The sequence below is a fragment of the Gossypium arboreum genome, chromosome 11 (genome assembly GCF_025698485.1).
Source record: "Gossypium arboreum isolate Shixiya-1 chromosome 11, ASM2569848v2, whole genome shotgun sequence".
Taxonomy (NCBI): Eukaryota; Viridiplantae; Streptophyta; class Magnoliopsida; order Malvales; family Malvaceae; genus Gossypium; species Gossypium arboreum.
In genome coordinates, this window is record NC_069080.1 from 15,299,480 (window position 1) to 15,320,091 (window position 20,612).

At 34.8% G+C, this 20,612-nt stretch overlaps 2 protein-coding genes across 2 annotated transcripts; both read left to right on the forward strand.

The window, feature by feature from the left end:
* Positions 1-11,838: 11,838 nt before the first annotated feature.
* LOC108458823 (WAT1-related protein At4g08300-like) lies at positions 11,839-14,003 on the forward strand. Its single transcript, XM_053022303.1, has 7 exons — positions 11,839-12,338; positions 12,411-12,474; positions 12,584-12,700; positions 12,816-13,050; positions 13,141-13,302; positions 13,395-13,543; positions 13,627-14,003. Exons 1-7 carry the CDS (start codon positions 12,275-12,277, stop codon positions 13,781-13,783), a joined length of 948 nt encoding a protein of 315 aa, XP_052878263.1. The 5' UTR covers positions 11,839-12,274; the 3' UTR covers positions 13,784-14,003.
* A 4,075-nt stretch (positions 14,004-18,078) lies between these two features.
* LOC108460058 (WAT1-related protein At1g43650-like) lies at positions 18,079-20,033 on the forward strand. The gene is made up of 7 exons (XM_017759436.2): positions 18,079-18,327; positions 18,447-18,509; positions 18,632-18,748; positions 18,845-19,073; positions 19,168-19,329; positions 19,434-19,585; positions 19,694-20,033. The coding sequence occupies exons 1-7, from the start codon at positions 18,104-18,106 to the stop codon at positions 19,842-19,844; spliced, it is 1,098 nt and encodes a 365-aa protein (XP_017614925.2). The 5' UTR covers positions 18,079-18,103; the 3' UTR covers positions 19,845-20,033.
* The last annotated feature ends 579 nt before the right edge of the window (positions 20,034-20,612 follow it).

Sequence of the window (20,612 nt, forward strand, 5' to 3'; positions counted from 1 at the left end):
CTGAATAAAATATGAGGTTAAATCCCAATGAGTCTATTTTTACATAGTAGAAATGGTATATGCAATCAAAATTTATATTATGAGATATTTAAATTGTTGTGGGACAGAGTCTGAATGAATTCGTAATCCCCTATTTTTATTTGAGAAAATCATTAAAAATTGTGTAAAAATAATTATGGGTTGTAATTTATATTATTAAAATCCTTAATGAGTCTATTCTTTAGAAAGATAGATGAGAGGATTATCCTAATTTTTTACTATGAGAAAAATAATTTTTAGTGAAGAGAGGTCAGAACTGTTAGACAGCAAAATAGGGGTAACTTTAATGAATAAACTGTACTAATTGGCTAAACCAAAAATTCTGGAAATTTTATGGGAGAAAGGTATATGAGTGTAGTTTCAAGAAAAATTAACAAAACTTAATTTGGAGTATCGTAGCTCCAGATATAAATGAATTAGTAACTATAACTCGGTAAAACAACTTAACCTAAACAAGAGCAAATTGTACAATTATGATGTTTTACCTTAAAAAAAATAAACATGTGGGTAATTGATTATTAACTTCATATGGACTTACTAAGCGTAAAGCTTACCCCTTCTCTCTACTTCTTCAGTTTTGGCAGGTCGGCTCGGGGTTGGAGATTGTCGGAGGCAAAATCACACTATTAAGCTGTCATTTTTGGGAGAATTAATTCAAATATTAGAAATATCAAGTGAGTGGCATGTATAGGAAGTTGGTTTGTGATATGTATTATTATTATGACTTTGACCATATGTATCAATCTGCATTAAGTTATCGCATATGATCATGAGATGTGGTCCTTATCCATTATGGTTTGTAAGTTTAATTAATCATGCCATGTCCTATGTTTTGATGTGATGATATAGTTAGCTTTGTTTGTTATACATGATTGGTAATACATCAGGTAAGTTAAATGCGAGCCGATGGATCATGAATTAAGCGGAAATGAGTAATGTTGCCTTGAATATGGATGTTTAATGGACAAATTGGTAACTACATTATGATGGCATATAATGAGAATAAGATTTAGCATGTCTAGTTCTAGTTAATGTAAGAATGTATATTATATACATGATGGTAAACAAATATGTTTAAAGTGAATGACATGTTATTGCATGATTATGGATGTGCAAGTGCTCATTTATCCCACATTATATATCTTTAAATATGAGTTTATGCATGTGTTGAAAAGTTTTGAATTAAATGAAATTTTATGGCCCGGTTTTCGTTTATGTGTATGGTTAAGTCTGGTAATGCCTCGTACCTGTTAGGCCTTGGATACGGGTAAGGGTGTTACGATTGGCCGACGATGTCCGAGCCCTCCGGCAACCGATCAATGAGAACTCTTCTTTGTGATCATTGAGCCGACGTACTATGAGCTTACACTTGAACTTTGCTCGACCTTCCATGTTCTCCAAACTCGTTGAGTTGAGTTCGAGTTCACTTATGGATGGGTACACCGAGCTCATTGAGTTGAGTCCGAGTTCACCTATGGGTGGGTTACATGGTAGCTTGGCTACACATATATTCTGCGAGCTATTGAGTTTGTCTAGGCGTGGGCAAGACACTTATGTGCATGCATTCCATGTATCCGATTATATTTTGAGTGTTCAGCGGGTAATTTGGCGAAGTATTCGTTGATGATCCCAATGAGATAAGCCATTGCTGAGTATGTCTTTGAGTTATGTTACAAGTTGTACAGGTATGTACACTAAACTTATGTGTGATGCCTTGACATGTGATGATCTATGATGTATATAGTATTTGGTGAATATTATGAAAATGACATGATTTGGAATAAGTCATTGATACTTGATGACATTGAGATTATGGATTTATTCTTATAAACCATAATTATGTGTTCTTACCATTATGAATGAAATGATATTTTATGGATTTTGTGAATAATAGTAATGAATGAGTAAATTTAGCCTTGGCAGTTTTGGATTACTGTAGTGGCACAACTTTGGAAATTTACCATAAATTTTGGAAATTGAATTAGGGGCTGAATAAAATATGAGGTTAAATCCCAATGAGTCTATTTTTACATAGTAGAAATGGTATATGCAATCAAAATTTATATTATGAGATATTTAAATTGTTGTGGGACGAGTCTGAATGAATTAAGTAATCCCTATTTTTATTTGAGAAAATCATTAAAATTGTGTAAAAATAATTATGGGTTGTAATTTATATTATTAAAATCCTTAATGAGTCTATTCTTTAGAAAGATAGATGAGAGGATTATCCTAATTTTTACTATGAGAAAAATAATTTTTAGTGAAGAGAGGTCAGAACTGTTAGACAGCAAAATAGGGTAACTTTAATGAATAAACTGTACTAATTGGCTAAACCAAAAATTCTGGAAATTTTATGGGAGAAAGGTATATGAGTGTAGTTTCAAGAAAAATTAACAAAACTTAATTTGGAGTATCGTAGCTCCAGATATAAATGAATTAGTAACTATAACTCGGTAAAACAACTTAACCTAAACAAGAGCAAATTGTACAATTATGATGTTTTACCTTAAAAAAATAAACATGTGGGTAATTGATTATTAACTTCATATGGACTTACTAAGCGTAAAGCTTACCCCTTCTCTCTACTTCTTCAGTTTTGGCTGGTCGGCTCGGGGTTGGAGATTGTCGGAGGCAAAATCACACTATTAAGCTGTCATTTTTGGGAGAATTAATTCAAATATTAGAAATATCAAGTGAGTGGCATGTATAGGAAGTTGGTTTGTGATATGTATTATTATTATGACTTTGACCATATGTATCAATCTGCATTAAGTTATCGCATATGATCATGAGATGTGGTCCTTATCCATTATGGTTTGTAAGTTTAATTAATCATGCCATGTCCTATGTTTTGATGTGATGATATAGTTAGCTTTGTTTGTTATACATGATTGGTAATACATCAGGTAAGTTAAATGCAGGCCAGTGGATCATGAATTAAACGGAAATGAGTAATGTTGCCTTGAATATGGATGTTTAATGGACAAATTGGTAACTACATTATGATGGCATATAATGAGAATAAGATTTAGCATGTCTAGTTCTAGTTAATGTAAGAATGTATATTATATACATGATGGTAAACAAATATGTTTAAAGTGAATGACATGTTATTGCATGATTATGGATGTGCAAGTGCTCATTTATCCCACATTATATATCTTTAAATATGAGTTTATGCATGTGTTCGAAAAGTTTTGAATTAAATGAAATTTTATGGCCCGGTTTTCGTTTATGTGTATGGTTAAGTCTGGTAATGCCTCGTACCCTGTTCCGGCCTTGGATACGGGTAAGGGGTGTTACACAGTTGGCCGACGATGTCCGAGCCCTCCTGGCAACCGATCAATGAGAACTCTTCTTTGTGATCATTGAGCCGACGTACCTTGAGCTTACACTTGAACTTTGCTCGACCTTCCATGTTCAAGATGTCATGACCAACTTCGATGACCCTGGAACGGTCCAGTTCCGTCTCAGCGGTTTAGTCTGCCAGTTAAGTGTGCTCGAGTTCGGTATCACTTTGGGCCTTTATATGGAGGAGTTCATGGAAGAAAACGAGCTCAACACCCTCCCTCTCCACATCCACTACTCCCCTTCGAAGTGTTGGGATGCTTTGGTCCCTAGCTCGGCTTCCTACGATCCCAGCCGCTCCAAGGCATCAACTCTCTCTCCCTCCTTGAGGTACCTACACGCCATCTTGGCACACACTTTTACAGGCCGACGAGAGAGCACCAGTGTTGTCAACACTCACGATGCCTACTTTCTATGGAGTATGGCGAATGGGCACATCTTCGACCTCGCTTACTTCATTGCCCTTGCCATTCGCCACCAGACGGAGTGACATCGGAGGGGGGTCATCTCCATTGGACCCTACGTAACTCGGTTGGCTCGACACTTCGGGCTCCTCAACACAGCGGCCCAATCATTCTCACTCACTCTCATCGGCCAGATGTCTCCACAGAGCATCTCGAGCATGTTACATATGAGGATGATCGAGAAGCACCAATAACCCACCCTCCTCAGTACCGCCTCGCCTAGTCCACCGAGGAGGAAGACCCCGAGGACATTACTGATGATGTCCCTCCACGTCACGATGATCCACCGTCTCAGCCACCACCTCCTCATTGTCCAGTTCATGCGGCAGCTTCATACACTGACATCTCTGAGCGCCTTACTCATTCGAGCAGCAGTGTTTTCGGCGCTTCGATAACATTGATACTACTCTACAGCAGATTTGTCAGCACTTCCACATCTCATCGCCACCCCCACCTCGTGAACCATCTGGCGATGAAGATGTTTAAAAACTTTTATTTATTATTTTATATTGTTCCTTTTATTTTCATTTAAGACTACTTTTTATTTTTCTTTCACCTTATTTTTATTAGGTTTTATTATTATTATTTTACAATTTTTAATTTCGGCTAATTCATTATGAGTACTTATTCTTCCTTATATATTTCCTAAAAGAGTTCCTAGTTCTATCACAGTTATAAAGAGCTCCAAAGCTCACTATTACTCAAGAACTTGAAACTCCACTAAGAAAGGTTCTCCACGACTGCCATGCCCTGCTCGACCACGACCATAGTCAACTTGAGATATAATATTCTTTTGGCACAGCATTTGTGGAACCCAACCTCTACCACCACCGGAGTATCCTCCTTCACCCTCATCTTTGCTTTGGCCGATTATTCTCTATAACCCCAATTCAAGGAGTTCATTCATCATTCACGAAGTTTCACTTCTCTCCCTATCTTATGATTATCAATCTATCTTTTTCAATATATCTATCTTTGTACATTGAGGGCAATGTACATCTTAAGTGTGGGGGGTCTTTCATATCGTCATTAGAAATCCCTGAATTGTGTCTTATTCTCATGTGATCTTCTTATGCCATGATTAGAATTAATTTTGATTAATTTACGATTTTTATTGATATGTCTTGAATTAAAACTTAGGTATTCATGCATTGATTGTTTAAACTTTAAGATATTAAAGAATCAAGCATGATAAGTTGACTTTTGAATTTAAAATTTTATAGGTTGTTTCTCCCAAGTTTAGGTATTATCTTGAGTTGAAATTCATAGGTTTAAACATCAAAAAGCCATAATTTTTGTGAGATTTTGAGCATTTAGAGCACCTATTATTTCTTTCATGCTCACTTTTATTGTTGCTTTGAGTGCGTCAGTATTGAATTGTTATTCTAGAACTTGCTTGACTATGCATGTCAAGACCACACCATTTGATTTGATATGTCAAAATGATAAAGGCACTTAGGTTTAACGCACTCACTCCACAAAAGCCTACCTTCATAATTAACCATTAGTAAACCTCTTTGAGCCTAACAAGCCATTAATTGATTTACCCTCAATATTAAACTATAAACCATTATTGTTGAAATCCTCTAATTTGATCCCTATTTTTGTCGAGATTTGATTTGAACTAATTGCATAGCTATGCTTTGCTCTTCTATGTATTTGACTTGTTCTTAAAAAAAAAACATTTATACTTACATATTAGTAGTAATTCAGTATTGTTGAGTCGCAGTATCTAAATTTCACCTTTTGAGAAAAAGCTCACTTGTACTCAATTGATGTTTAATTACTTTTTCTAGTTAGGCAATTTTCCAATTCAATCTCGATTCTAACCTTTTCTTTCAGCTTGTGACCACACTACCTAACCAAAGCCACGTTACAACCCTTTAAAGACCTTTTGATTGATGTTCATTTCAATATATAGTGGTGGAGATTTGATTTTCATGCAAGCCTATGATAATAACTTTTCATTATTGACTATTGAGTGCTTCATGTATTGTCCTTAAAAACCTCAAGTGATTTGAGTGAATCTTTAGTGAGGATGTGAAACCCAATGATATTTTGAGTGGAAGGTAATTACTTAGATGAGGGGAGACACCTATGCTTTCATGATAAAATACTCAACTTGGAATGTTTTGGAACTTTGATGTTCTTTCAGTCAAATTTTCAATGTATGATTACTTATGGATTATTTTGAGATATTAGTAATAGGAATTATAAGTTAAGAAGTATTTATTTTGATTGTGAGTTGAGGGTTTTGCTTGAGGACAAGTAAATGCTTAAGTGTGGGGGTATTTGATAAATCGTAATTTATACATATTTTTACCCCATGCCTAATGCATTTATAGATGGTTTCTCCTTAGATTTGGTGAATTCGATGCTCCTAATCATTTAATTTCATGTTTTATACTTAGGAGATCATAGGAGAGTAAAAAGAGCGAGAAACGGGTCGAAAATAGAGAAAATAGACCCACATGGGAAAACAACACAGCCTGGACTTCCTCATACGGGCCTGGCAATTTGGAAAGATCTAAGCACGACTTACACAGGTGGATCACACGCCCGTGCCCATTTAACAGCCTTAACCACAGCCTTCAGTTATCACACACGGGCGTGTCACACGGGCGTGTCCCTGCCGAAGCCAAGTTTAGTCTAATTCGAAAAAGGCCAATTTGAGGGCTCTTAGGCATTCCAAAGCCTATTTAAACACTTGAGGAGGCACTTAGGAAAGGGGATATAGAGTAGGAAGCAATGAATTACTCAAGGAAAGCCGATTGATCTATCTCAAGAGCCGGATTCATCATCAAGACTGGAGATCTCCCTTTAAGTTCCTTCAGGAGTTTTGGGTTTTCTTATGTTTTGTTATCTTTATGCTTTTGAGATGTTTTCTTTCATAAGTATGAACTAAACCCCTAAATACCTAAGGGGAATGAAACCTAAGACAGATCTTGTTATTATTATCTGAATTGTATGATAAATATTTGACTTGTTCTTAATTATGTGTTCTTAATTCTTGTTTTGATATTCCAAGATATTGATTCAAGTTAAGCTCTTATTCAGAGGAGGAATAGACCCTGTCTAAGAGTAAATTTATCATAATTAAGCGGAGTTGATTGCGCGCCTAGAGATAGGGTGACAAGATTTTGTCGGATTAGGGTGATACATAATAAGGGAATCCATAGATCGAGTTAATGCAATTCTAGGATGTTAATTAGAAAGAGATTTCAATTATTCAACCTAGAGTTAGACGTTATTAGTCTCGAGAGAGATAATAATATAACTTAGGGATTTCTACGGATCAAGTCAAATGAATAAATAAATGCGATTTAGAGTCAAATAACAAGTGAAGTCTAGGTGGATTTGTCCTTAGGTATTGTCTCAATCAATCGAATTTTCCCAAAAGTATTTTCCCAAGTTTTTCTTTCTGTGCATTCTTAGTTAGTAATTAGTTTAGACAACCAAACCTCTTAAATTTTAGGCTAGATAATAAAAAGGAAGTAAATACTAGTACTCGTAGTTCCTTTGGGTTCGATAATCCGGTCTTCTTTGAACTATACTCTTTGTTCGATAGGTACACTTGCCTTAATCGTGATAATAAGTTAGTCTCAAGAACGTTTCATTTATAAATCTTTAAAACTTGTTACGAATATCACGCATCAAAGTTGAAGGCAATGTTGGTTGTGAAGAGTTACAGCCAAATGTATGGTGTTGGCTACTTTGAGACCTTTGCACCTGTGGCAAGATTAGATACCATAAAACTTTTGCTTGCCTTGACAGCTCAAAGGAAGGGGAAGATACATTAACTTGATGTGAAGTTTTCCTTTCTTAATGGATTCCTCAAGGAGGAGATATATGTTGAACAACCAGATGGCTTCAAGGTGGTTGGTGAAGAAACAAAAGTGTACAAGCTTAAAAAGGCTTTATATTGCTTAAAACATACACCAAAGGCTTGGTATGATATAATTGACAGTTATTTGCCAAGCTTGGGATTCGAAAAAGCATCAGTTAGCCAATTTTATATGTGAAGAAAACTGGAGATGAAACTATTCTAATAGTCTAATTGTATGTGGATGACATGCTAGTGATTAGTGGAAGTGATGAATTGCTAGCTAAGTTCAAAAGGCAAATAGAAAATGCATTCAAAATGTCTGATCTAGGTGAAATGACCTACTTTTTTGGTATGCAGGTATCTCGAACTCAGCAAGGCATTTTCATAAGTCAGAAGGCTTTTGCCTTTAAGATCTTGAACAAATTTTGCATGCAAAATTGCAAAACAACTAGTGCTCCAGTTGCTATTGGTGAAAAACTTACGAACCAAGGTGATTTTGAAAGGGTAAATGAATCTGATTAAGCCCTGTGGGGTATTTACTCTATTTAACAGACTTAAGACCTAGTATTGTATTTCTTGTCAGTCTTTTGTCCAGATTCATGCATTGTTGCAATGTGACTTACTTTTAAGTAGCAAAAAGAGTTCTGAAATATATCAAAGGGACTCTAAGCTATGGAGTCAAGTTCAGCAAGGCTAATGACATGAAACTTGTTGGTTTTACAAATAGTGATTGGGCTGGATCCTTTGATGACATGAAAAGTACCTCAGGGTGCCTGTTCACATTAGGATCAATTTTTTTTATTGGAGTTCAAAAAAGCAAACCATTGTAGCTCAATCAATAGCTGAGGTTGAATATGTTGCAGCAGCTACAGCTGTTAATCAAGCTATTTGGCTGAGGAAACTCTTGGTTGATTTGAATTTGCACCAAAGAGAAGCAACAAAGATTAAATGTGACAATCAATCTGCTATTGCAATTGCAAAGAATCCAGTGTTTCATGGTAAAATTAAGCATTTCAAGATTAAGTTTCATTTTGTCAGAGAAGTGGAGCAAGCACATAAGATCAAGGTGGTTCATTGCAGTTTTGAAGATCAATTGGCAGACATCTTGACAAAACCTTTTGGGACAACAAGGTTCGAGAATTTAAAAGCCAAATTGGGAGTTTGCAGCATGAATGCCAAGGAGTCTTAAGAAATGACTTACATGCGGCTAAGTCTATTTTTTTGTTGCATGCATGTTGCAGCACGACAACATGGTTTCTTTTGTTGTTTTTTTGTTACTTAGTTACATTTGACCTAAGTTAGTAAGATGTTTGTTGTGATTGGGTGCAGATTGACTTGATTAAATCAGCTTATCTACATGTACAAGTTTAGTTTTATGAGTTTCAAGATGTGTTAGTGGTGTTAGGTAAGTATTAAGTGATAGTTTTTTTTTTTAATCAAGTTGATTGCTTGTTTATATGTAAGCTTCGGTTGGCATCTATGTATGATGAATTTTTTTCAGCCATTTTTCTTTTTTGTTTTGGTCCTAAAACAAGCACTTAGTTCTTCTTTTTTATTCAAAAAAACCAACAAAGACTGGGGAGTAGCGGTTGACAATGGAGAAGCGATTAGAGAAGCATATATAGAAACGGTTATTAGAGGAGGCTAGTGTTGAAGATAATGATGGGGACATAAGGTTTCAACTGATGTTGCAGAGATGACGAAGGATGGCGACGATGGTGAAACAAAGAAACCAAAGCTAAAGCTATGTGTTTCAATTTTATTGGTTTTGGTTTAAAAACAAAAGTTGAAATAGAAATTTAAATACTAGATTTAATTTTTAAAATTCATTTGAGATTTTACTTTGATTCTGCCCTTCTAAAAGGGACATCCGCTCTAACAATTCCATCTTCGTCTACCAAAACAACCGGAAATGTTTCAAAAAAAGTAGGCATCTGACGTACAAAAAGTTCACGCCGTCTTTATCTCTAAAGATAGGGTGCCCTAACCACCAATGGCTATTCCATCCCGTTGTCCATTGAACCGCTCTGAATAATCCTCCTTTTGTCGGATTATTGCCAATGTAATCATAAAAGCTAATTTTTAGAATTTTAGACCAAGCTTCGATAAACTTTGATTTTCGGCTAACCCAAAGACTAACCCTTCGATATATTTCTTCTTTGGAAGTATCCTTGATCCCATTGATAACGAGTAGGACCAAATAATTCGATGGGGATAGTTGCTGAACCATACCACATAGTTCCGGCAACAACAAAAGCGCAAAAAGACAATGACTATACTCTTTGGAAAGGACGGTTTCAATATTTCCTATCGTAATCCTTTGTATAAGCGTTGGGGCGGGCGGACACTAAGATGGAATAAGCTCGCTCGTTTAACATTTTAATGAAGATGTGTTTAAATTGTAAATTTTTTATTTATATGAGTAAAATGAAAAAAATTAACAAATATCATTTAATTTCTAAGAGATTATGATTACTTTTAACCTGTTATAAGGCTGATTTAATGGCTTTAGGGAACCAAGGTGTAGACTTAGGCCTAAGTCCAGAAGGTAATGGTTTATGGTCATCACTAGAACTGGGCTTAGTTCATAATCATAAATCAATGATAATTCTATTTATAAAAAAAGAATATCAATAATACAATTACGAAATTACTGAAAGAAATAAAAGTCAAATAATTCTTTTCAAGGTTTCGTACTTCTGTAGGAATAAACAATATTTCTCATAGTTTTCCAGGAACTGATTCACTTAGAAACAACTTGCTGCAAAATCAATTAGACTTTTCAAAAAAAAAAATGAATGTATAAATTTGGGGCTCAAATATTCTTTTAAACAGATCCCGTTCAACATCAGGGTTAATACAATTTACAAAAGCACTCCTAAGAGCAGGATATGTGCGACAGTGTGAGTTCCATGTACTGATAATGGAATTCAGCCGAGCCGCGTATAAGAATATAATATCTTTGATGATGATGATGATGATGATGATGATGATCATCATCATCATATTCATTGGTAGAAATGGAAACATGAAATATCACTCATATAGTCGCAGGAAACAGAGGAATGCGATTCTTTCAAGAACTGGAAGATGGAGACATCCACTTATATTTTATTTTGGGGAAACAGATTTATGTTCAGATGCCAAACATAGTGAAAAAACAACAAAGCCAGAATGGCCAAGTTGAAACCTGCTTTAACACTTCTTCTTCCCATTATCTGAAAGCATTTGTTTGCCTCGTTAACACATGCATCCTGTTTTATTTCAAAAGACAAACAGGATTCGTTGCATTTTCTAAGCATCAAAATATGTTTTTTTTACTTTGTATTTTGGTATCTCGGAGCATCAAATTTGATCTCCAACTAGTCTTTAATTTCCAACCCAAGTCCGAATCTTAATCAATACATTATGAGTGGCTATAAGCTGGCGTTGTGATGCTTCCTTTCGCTTATTTTATTGGTAACTTTCATGGCTGACTACATAGCAAGTAATGCTCCCACTCTGCAAAGACCTAAAAAAACTGGGATTGCCTTTCATTAGGACCCTCTTCTAGAACCTGGAGGAATCCAACATGGAGATGACTCAGGGAAGGATTTGGAGCTTGCTCATTGCACCGCAATGCTGATTCTGCTATTTATAATATTTATGGTTTGGTGTATAATGAAATGTGATGAAAAGGGTTTTATATAACTCATATTCCTATAGAAAGTTAAATCTGATGCATAATCGCATTACTTTCTGATGCAGGTCTCCTTTTTTGTGTATAAAATTTGAGAAACATTGTTCGATTATCAAAAGATGAAACTAATTTAAACAGAGTAAAAGGCAGTGATTGGAAGCACCAAAGATTGTCTCACTCCCACTTTTCTGCTCCAAAATAATGGAGGGGAAGAAAAGACTAAACAGCAAGAAGAATATTTAATTTCAAGTTATTATTGCGCTTAATCGGTGCTCCAACTTGCAAAATTATTCCTACTTTCTTGTTTAAGTATCTGAGGATAACAGGTAATCAGATTCCACAAACGCCAATCCCTCCAGCGAATTATACATTCAGTATCACTGGAACATTTGCAAAGTTCGCTTTCCAAGATTTTCACACCCTCAACCACGCTTTTCATTTTATTTAAAGTATTGGTGTCCGACACATATTAGAACATGGGTAACAAGTTGAGCATATTTGTCACCATGGCCCAAACTTGAAAACTGTAATGAAAAGGGCTTGTGAATTTGGAAAAAAGAGTAATAACAAAGATAGTGAAAATGATATAAATCTCTATTGTTTTAATAAACACACTTTCCACTTCGGTCAGTCTTTTCCCAAAATCTTTTCGTGGTACAGAACACTGATTACTACTCCATTTGGTATTATTATAGATGCATTTCCTGCACTAAGCACAAGTTAACAGAAAGAGTAAAAAAAAAAAAAAACTGTAATTATCATTGCAGAAAGCAAGGGAATACATGGCCTGCACATTCATGGCAACCTTGGAAAGATATAAGCCTCATCTAATCATGTTTCTGACTCAGATCGGTTATGCAATTGTGTATTTCTTTACTGAAGCTGCCTTCAGTCAAGGGCTGAATCCACATATATATGTCACTTACCGATTTTGCCTATCTGCCTGCCTCATGTTTCCTTTTGCCTATTTTCTTGAGAGGTTTGTTATACCAACACTGGTTTAAACTGTGTTTATGAGACTGTAAATTCTACGGGTTCTTCTGTCTTGCAGAAATTCAAGGCCAAAACCTTACGTTTCGACTGTTTTTGGAGTTCTTTTTGCTTTCTCTCATAGGGTAGAGTAAATTATAAACCTCCATCTACCTCTAGTTAATGCCAATTTGATTCAAAGAGTTTGAATTATAACGTTTGTTCCTTGTTTTGCCCCCTTGATGATAAAAACAGAATCTGTTCATCCCTTAACCTGCACTTTGCAAGTTTGAAATACACTTCTCCGACATTCGTTGCAACTCTGTTCAACACGATTCCTTCCTGGACTTTTATAATTGCTGTCATACTCAGGTAGAGTGTAAAACTCTATATATGCACTGCCACAGTGCCTCTTTCGTTAAACCTTTATAAATGAACAGTTTAAAAGAGATTTTCATAAACACTGTCCTTTATGTTTGCGGTGCAGGTTGGAGGTTGTCAATGTAAAGAACCCTCGTGGGATGGCTAAAATCCTTGGAACCTTAATATCCCTTGCAGGGGTAACTACCATCACTTTGTACAAAGGGCCTGCAGTGCAAAGGTTGTCAGCTGCTATAGTTCACATAAACAGACATTCGGGTTCCGTTCATGAGAACTGGGTGAAAGGACCTATTCTGACAGTGGCGAGTTGCATAACATGGGCCATATGGTACATTCTTCAGGTAATCAATTAGTAGTAACTTTAAATGATGCCATGTACTAAAATGTTAGTGTACAAAATAACTAAGGAGTTGATCGCTGAAAATGTTTAGGCAATTACTTTGAAGAAATATCCAACACAAGTGTCACTAGCAGCATGGATGAACGGTATCGGGGGAGCACAATCGGCAGTCTTTGCAGTGTGCTTACAGCACGAGGCATCAGCATGGTCAATCAAAATGTTCAGTGTTAATTTCTGGTCCATTACATATTCTGTAAGTAATTCCATGGCTCTTAAAACCAGTTTAAATGCATTCATTCACAATTCATGTCCTAAGCCTGGTAGGATGAAAACTAAAAATTCCAGGGAATATGCTCTGCTGTTTTTGTCTGCCTTCAAATTTGGTGCATGAAAGAGAAAGGACCGGTGTTTGTCGCCATGTTTAACTCTCTTCAAACAGTTATGGTGGTGGTTCTAGCATATTTAGTTCTTGGTGAAAGACTATACACAGGCAGGTAAAATGTAAAAGTCAATTTTACATTTTAAACTTGCAAAAAGAAATATAAACACACCTCTTTACTTTCACTTGATCATTCAGCATTATAGGTGGATTCCTCGTTATCATTGGCCTATACTTGCTGTTGTGGGGCAAGGATAGAGAGCAGTCTTACAACAAGAGCCAAGAATCACATTGTAATGAGATAATGGTATCTGACAAGGAGGAGTTGGCTTCACTGGAAAAAGATGAACCGTGAAGGAAACAAAAATGGCTTCGGACAACAGAGGATGGCATGCCATAGCAAATGAATTTGACTTACTTTTAGTAGCTTGCAGGAGAAGTAAATTAAGCCCAGAGAGCAATGTCAAGTATTAAAAAAAAAAAACCAACTTATATCTATGTTTGTCTATAATTTAATGTGGAATTTGCATTGTTGTAATCAAACATGATGATCAAGGTCAAATACACTTCTACAATCCAAAGCCTGTCTTATTATTATTATTATTATTATTATTATTATTATTATTATTTTCTTTTGGATTCATAACTAAACAAAGAGTCCATTAAAGATTGCACCCAAAAACAAGTTGTCCCTTGCCCTTTGGAATCCTTAAGGAACCAACATGGAGGTGGGTACAAGGGAGATTTCTACAGAACCTACGCTTTTAGTGGATTGGTATTAAGAATAAGAGAATCTTATAATCTGGAACTTTCTTATCCAAGACTATCTGACTTTCTAACTTATACAAATTAAAATATATGGTCTGGTGTTTGAAACATGTGAGTGAAACCACATCTTCATTACAGTCACAAAAATCGGATTTGTCACACCCTAAATCTGATGGCTCCAAGAAGAAGACATGTAGAGTTGAAATTATTTGTTTGACATAGTATAATCCGCCAATAAACAGTCTTCTGGCAGATTAGAGTTTGGTGTAAAGTATCCGTCGTAGAAGTAATTAAAGACTTTATTTTAGGGTATTTTGCTATTTAAGAAAGGAGTATGATAAACGAAGAGTGAGCCTGGTGAGAATTACTGCCAAATGTATAATAGGTCCAGTTTGCCTCAGCACTGTGCTAATTGGGTTTTGTAATGTGATCTGATTAGGAGCCAACTGACTTGACTGGTCAAATAGCATATATACATGATTTTTATTTATATTTCTCTTAGATTTTGTAGGCCATTTATTAGGATAAATTATGGATACAATCGACACTTGTCAAGTTCCATTAAGGGGAACTGAGTGTGTATATATGTGGTGAGAAGAGTTTGTCTGGATGGTTTTTCTTCCTTCAATATAATTATTTGGTTCTTTTTCTTGAACTTAAATGTTCTCTCTTCCTTATTAAGCTCAAAGCTAAGGTTTTTGAATTATTCAGTGGGTGTTCCACCTCATGGTAAGTCTGATAGCTCTTCATGTTAAGTTTTTGAAAGAATAATGTTGTTAAGAAGCATATAAACAAAATGATATGAATAAGAGACCTTGCATGGGGGTCGTCTATAGATGAGATGATAACAAATTATCTAAAAATGATTTTTAATAGTGAATCCATATTCTTTTTAACAGTTGCTGTTGCTATTGGTTCGAGAAGAATGTTTAAGTTTGGAACTCCAATCTATAGTATAGGTGAATATCAGGTGAGTTTCTACCCTAACTTTTGCATGTAAACTGTTCAAGTAGATATATATATATATATATATATATATATATATATATATATATATATGATAATAATATCTCGGATAACTGGTAAGTGTGTATGCAAAGTATTGTAAAGATTTTGAATGTGTAAAGATGATATTTGTGAAGTACTATTTGAATAAGAAGTTAAATGGTAAGAATGCATTTGAAATCTGATATGAGAAAGTAAAAATCAGTCAAGTATGTGAACGAATCTAGTTAAGTAACTTCTGAGTAAAACATCCGTTTGTGATTCTTCTAATATGGCAATCATATTGTTAACCAGACTGGCAAATCACGATAAAAAGATATGTATAAGTCCATGTAGCTGAGACCTATGGTATAATATGATTACGAAAACACTCACGGTGATGTCTCCAGTGAAATGAAGATTGGACTGTCAGATTGTGACACGAGTATGTGTAAGTCCATGTGGTTGAGACCCATGACATAATATAATAATGATAGTATTCATGGTGATGCCTTCGGTGAAATGTAAACCGGACTAGAAGATCACGACATGAAAATATGTATAAGTCCATAGGGAGAAAATCATGACACCTTCTGTGAAAATCTGTCGGGACAGTAAACATGTGACTCTGTGTGGCATGATTTGCTAAGCCTTAGTGACGTATTCTGTATTGCCTATATGGCCAATCCCATAACGCAGTGGCTTATTCAATGATGTTTGTATGAAAGAATCTGGTTATCTGCCATTATGGCAAGATTTGAGTAGGTTTCGAGATTTTTTGATAGATAATTCTATGGTAATGATCTGATATGTCTAAAGCTAACTTGGTTGGTTAGTCTAGAGATGAAATTGAATAAGTTTTAAAGAGGCATTTCTTGAAAGAAAGTATGTATCAATATTTCTAAAGAGAGAATCCACCATAGTAGTCTGTTAGTATAAGGTATTGCAATATCTATAGTTATGAAAGGTATAAGTGTTTGTTGGTCTAAGTTTGTCTACACTATGTAGAGATGAAATCTGAGTTATCTAGCATTCGTCATATTTGAATAGTTTCATGTCTCGTTCTAAGGTTATCTGGAACTTGAGTTGTTTGTCAATTTAGGCGTTCTTGTGTTATGTAACATAGATGTTTGGAGTTCGTTTGGATGGTCTGGAATGTTTCATCATAAATATGAGTTTGATTTGGGTTTGATTCAAGATATAATCTAATTGATAGTTTGATAGTTATCAAATTCAGTATGAGAATCCACCAAATGTAAGATCAGTTAGTAGTTATCTGCCAAAGAGTAGCATCTATGAATAACCATTCTGGAAAAAATGTTAAGTGTTTGTTTGAAGATAAATCCGTCGAAAGTGGACTTTGTATAAATATTCTTCTGGAAGATACTTTTGTTGTACTAGGAAGGAATAAGATATGTATCCTCCGGTAAGATCTGGAGTTAGCCAAGAGGTGAAGCGGAAGTTAGCACGTTAAGTATGGTAGCTGGCGTATAGGTATATATAAGATATTATGAAAGTATCCGCCAAGGACAGAGATGTGATCCAGAATTTTTAAGATATGAATTCAACTAGAAAGGTTCCAAGGTATTCTGTGCTAAAAACTCACTAAGTTCGCGTAAACTTACAAAATGTTTGTTTTTGTTTCAGGTCCTGTTGTGAGATTAAGTTTGCCTAGAGGGACCAAGTTAGGAATGCATCAAGGAAATGACGAGTTGAGTTTTTATGCATACAAAGGATATCTTAGAAGTAAGGCATATAGTATACTACGCTAAGAATAGTCTATCTTAAATGAACTTTTGTGTTGTAATGTGTTACATTATTTTAAGAGTCTATTGTATTCTTAAATGTTTTCTTTATTAATTTTATTTAGAAAATATTTAATAATACAAAAATAAATATGTTGAAAAAGGATCATAGGTAGATTACTTAAATTTTATACTAAATGTTTATATGTCATAATATCCAATATTCAAACTCAGCGATTCAAGTCAGGTCAAATAGAGGGTATTACAGAATTCACTACACAATCGCATAATGTTTTAGACCTAGATTTCCATTTCATTCTTTAATGAAAAGAAATGGACAAACGTAACTAGTCAAAAGATACAACTTATTAAAATTGCTAATACAATCAAAAGCAACATTTGAGGTTTGAGAGAGCACCAAGAAGTTCTACTCCTAAAAAAGAGAAAAACGGTGGGGAAGAAAAGGAAGAGATTTGAAGAATATTAACATTATTAACATTTTAATAATCATTACCTAAGTAGTGCTCTAACTTTTCAAATCCTTTGAAGAGGATACATAGATTGTCAAAAAAAAACCCACCAAAAAAAAAGGCCTGCTGTACACGGTATTATTCTAAGCACTTCAGAATTCACTTTGCAAGATGACGAGTGTGACTAAAAGGCTATAACAATGAATGATACTAACATCTTCTGGTGTCCCTTTTACTACAGACTAATCCTCCTGATGTAACAGTTTGTTTTTTTTTTTTTTACTTTGTTTGGTTTAGCTCAAATTCTTGGAAGTTTTTTTATGATATGCTTTTCACTACACTTGCTCTAATGGGAAAGTTAATTCTTGCTTGTTCATAAGTTTTTTTTCTTTACATATTTGTACCTTTCAGTGTTAGCTAAAATAATACAAATCCCAGTTTTTTTTTTTAAAAAAAAACAAGGATACTCTATTATTAATTTTAATCCTTGTACATTGGCGCAGCCATTAATTAAAAACTGCATATGGCATTCTGCACCACAAAATTTCACGGAGAAAAATTATTCTTACAAGATAAAACACCCAAGCATATGTATATTATATATCCCGAGCATATCTATATGCAGTGCAACAGAATTTTATATCATTTTCAGCAACAGTTTCTAGATGCCTTTGGAGCTTTATTTATAAGCGAAGAGAACGGAGCAGCATGGACATCGTAACCCAACCAAAAAATATGGCAGGCACATTCATGACAAATTTTGCTAGCTATAAGCACCATCTAGGCATGGTTCTAGTGCAAATTTTGTCTGCAATTGTGTATTTCATTACAGAAGCTGCCTTCAATCAAGGGCTAAACACTTATGTTTATGTCAGTTATCGATTTATACTAGCCGGCTTGCTTATGTTTCCTTTGGCCTATTTTCTTGAAAGGTTGGCTTTGCAAACACTTACCCATACTTTTACCTTGTTGTACCTTTTTAAGTTATGAACACACTTGTTTTAAACAAGTCGGTTAGACACTGCCTAATTGATTTAACTTTCTTGTGCAGAAAATCCAGGCCAAAGCTGACAGTAGCAATGTTTTTGGAGATATTTTTGGTTTCTCTTATGGGGTAGGCACTATATCACGACTCTTTCACTTTTACGTAATGCTAATGAAATTCAAAGGTTTTGTACATAAAATTAAAAGCACTACAATTTTTCTTATCATATTTTTCGTAATGATGGAAAACAGGATATGTTTAACCTTCATCATGTTCTTTATAAGCATGAGGTGCACTTCTCCAACGTTCGTGGCAGCAGTGTTCAACACTGTTTCATCTTTGACTTTTCTAATTGCCATCTTGTTCAGGTTTGAGACTAGGAATCCATAAGTATTCTTAAAAGTTTATAACAGTTGAAAAAAAGGAGATTTCATGGAACAATATTCTTCATAATCTTGATGCAGGATGGAGGTGGTTGATGTAAGGAGTCATCGTGGGATGGCCAAAATCCTTGGAACCTTCATATCATTGGTAGGGGTCACCATCATCACTTTATACAAAGGACCTGCACTGCAGAACTTGTGGGGTACTCCGATTCACATGAAAAGACTTTCTATTCATGAGAATTGGGTTAAAGGGTCAATCCTTACTATTGCTAGCTGCATAACATTGTCTGCATGGTACATTATGCAGGTAACGGGTTATATATTCTCTAAAAACTAAAAGGTGATTGTAATAGTTATCTCTTAACTTTTATCTTAAAAAAAATTATATTTATTCCTTGTAGACATTTACTATGAGGAAATATCCAGCACAAATGTCACTCACAGCATGGATTAGCTTCATCGGGGGAGCACAATCAGCTGTTTTTGCATTTTTAGTACAACATGAACCGGGTGTTTGGTCTGTCAAAATGTTCGGAATTGATTTTTGGGCCATTACATATTGTGTAAGTAACTTCATAGCCATTACCACAATTTTTGTACATACATACATATATATATATTCCAAATTCAAGTCTAAGGCCTGCTAGGATAAAAATGAATATGGCAGGGAATTATTGGCTCGGGGCTTGTCATCTTCATTCAACTATGGTGCATGAAGGAGAAAGGGCCAGTCTTTGTCTCAATGTTTAATCCTCTTCAAACACTTATAGTGGCGGTTCTAGCATACTTTGTTTTCGGTGAAAAACTGTATACAGGCAGGTAAGAAGTGAATAAAAAATAGAAATGGCAATTCAACAAGTTAAAGGTTGTAAAAGCAAAGCACTATGGATCATATGCTCATTAATTCTCTTTGACTTCATTGCTCAGCATACTAGGTGGAGTCACTGTTATCATAGGCTTATACTTGCTATTGTGGGGCAAAGAAAAAGATGAATCTTACATCAAGGGCCAAGAGCTAGAGGAGATAAAGGTAGCCGACAAGGAGGAGGTAGCTTCGGCAGTAAAAGAGGAACCATGAAGGACATCAGAGAATATTAGAATTGGCATAGAAAAATAAATTGATTTGTCATTTTCAGTAATCACAAATTGAATTAGAATTTAGTGTTTTGTGGGGTTTAGGGCAACAGCAATCTATGTAAAACCATTTCAATTCCTATTAAAAAAGAATGGTTATCATTTACTAATATAGTTCTCCAAGTTGCTAGAATCATTCACTTATTCCTTTTTTTCTTACTTTCCTACACAAAATTATTCTAACACTAAGATGAGATATCAGTGCTCATAGCTATATATGAAAAGATGCTAAGATGCTATGTTCCCTTGTTTGGTTTATTTCAATGGAGTTTAGGGTCACAATCCTAGGTTGAAATAACTTAATTTGGCAGCTTACACTTCAATGCACATTCTACAACTTGTAAATTTGGTTTATTATTCCTCATATTCAAAGTTTTTGACAATATTCGAAATGGAGACCTAATAATATAAAAAGGAAAACATACTAAGAAATCTCGAATGTCTTATAAAAAAGAAACATATATGCTCTTTCAGTATTCTCCATTCCACTTTTGTTGAGTCGACTATTAGTTTTCTATATAAGAATTTCATAAGAACATGATGCTCTACACACATGGGTTACATATAGTGACTCGTATCTAACATGTTGTCTGTTTTGATTCAAAAATTTCATAAATATGAGTTTAGATTTTTACATTTGTATCATAATCAATTTTTAGAGTTTGTTGATACGAGATTAAAGTTTTACAAATTTGTAAAACTCATACTCAAT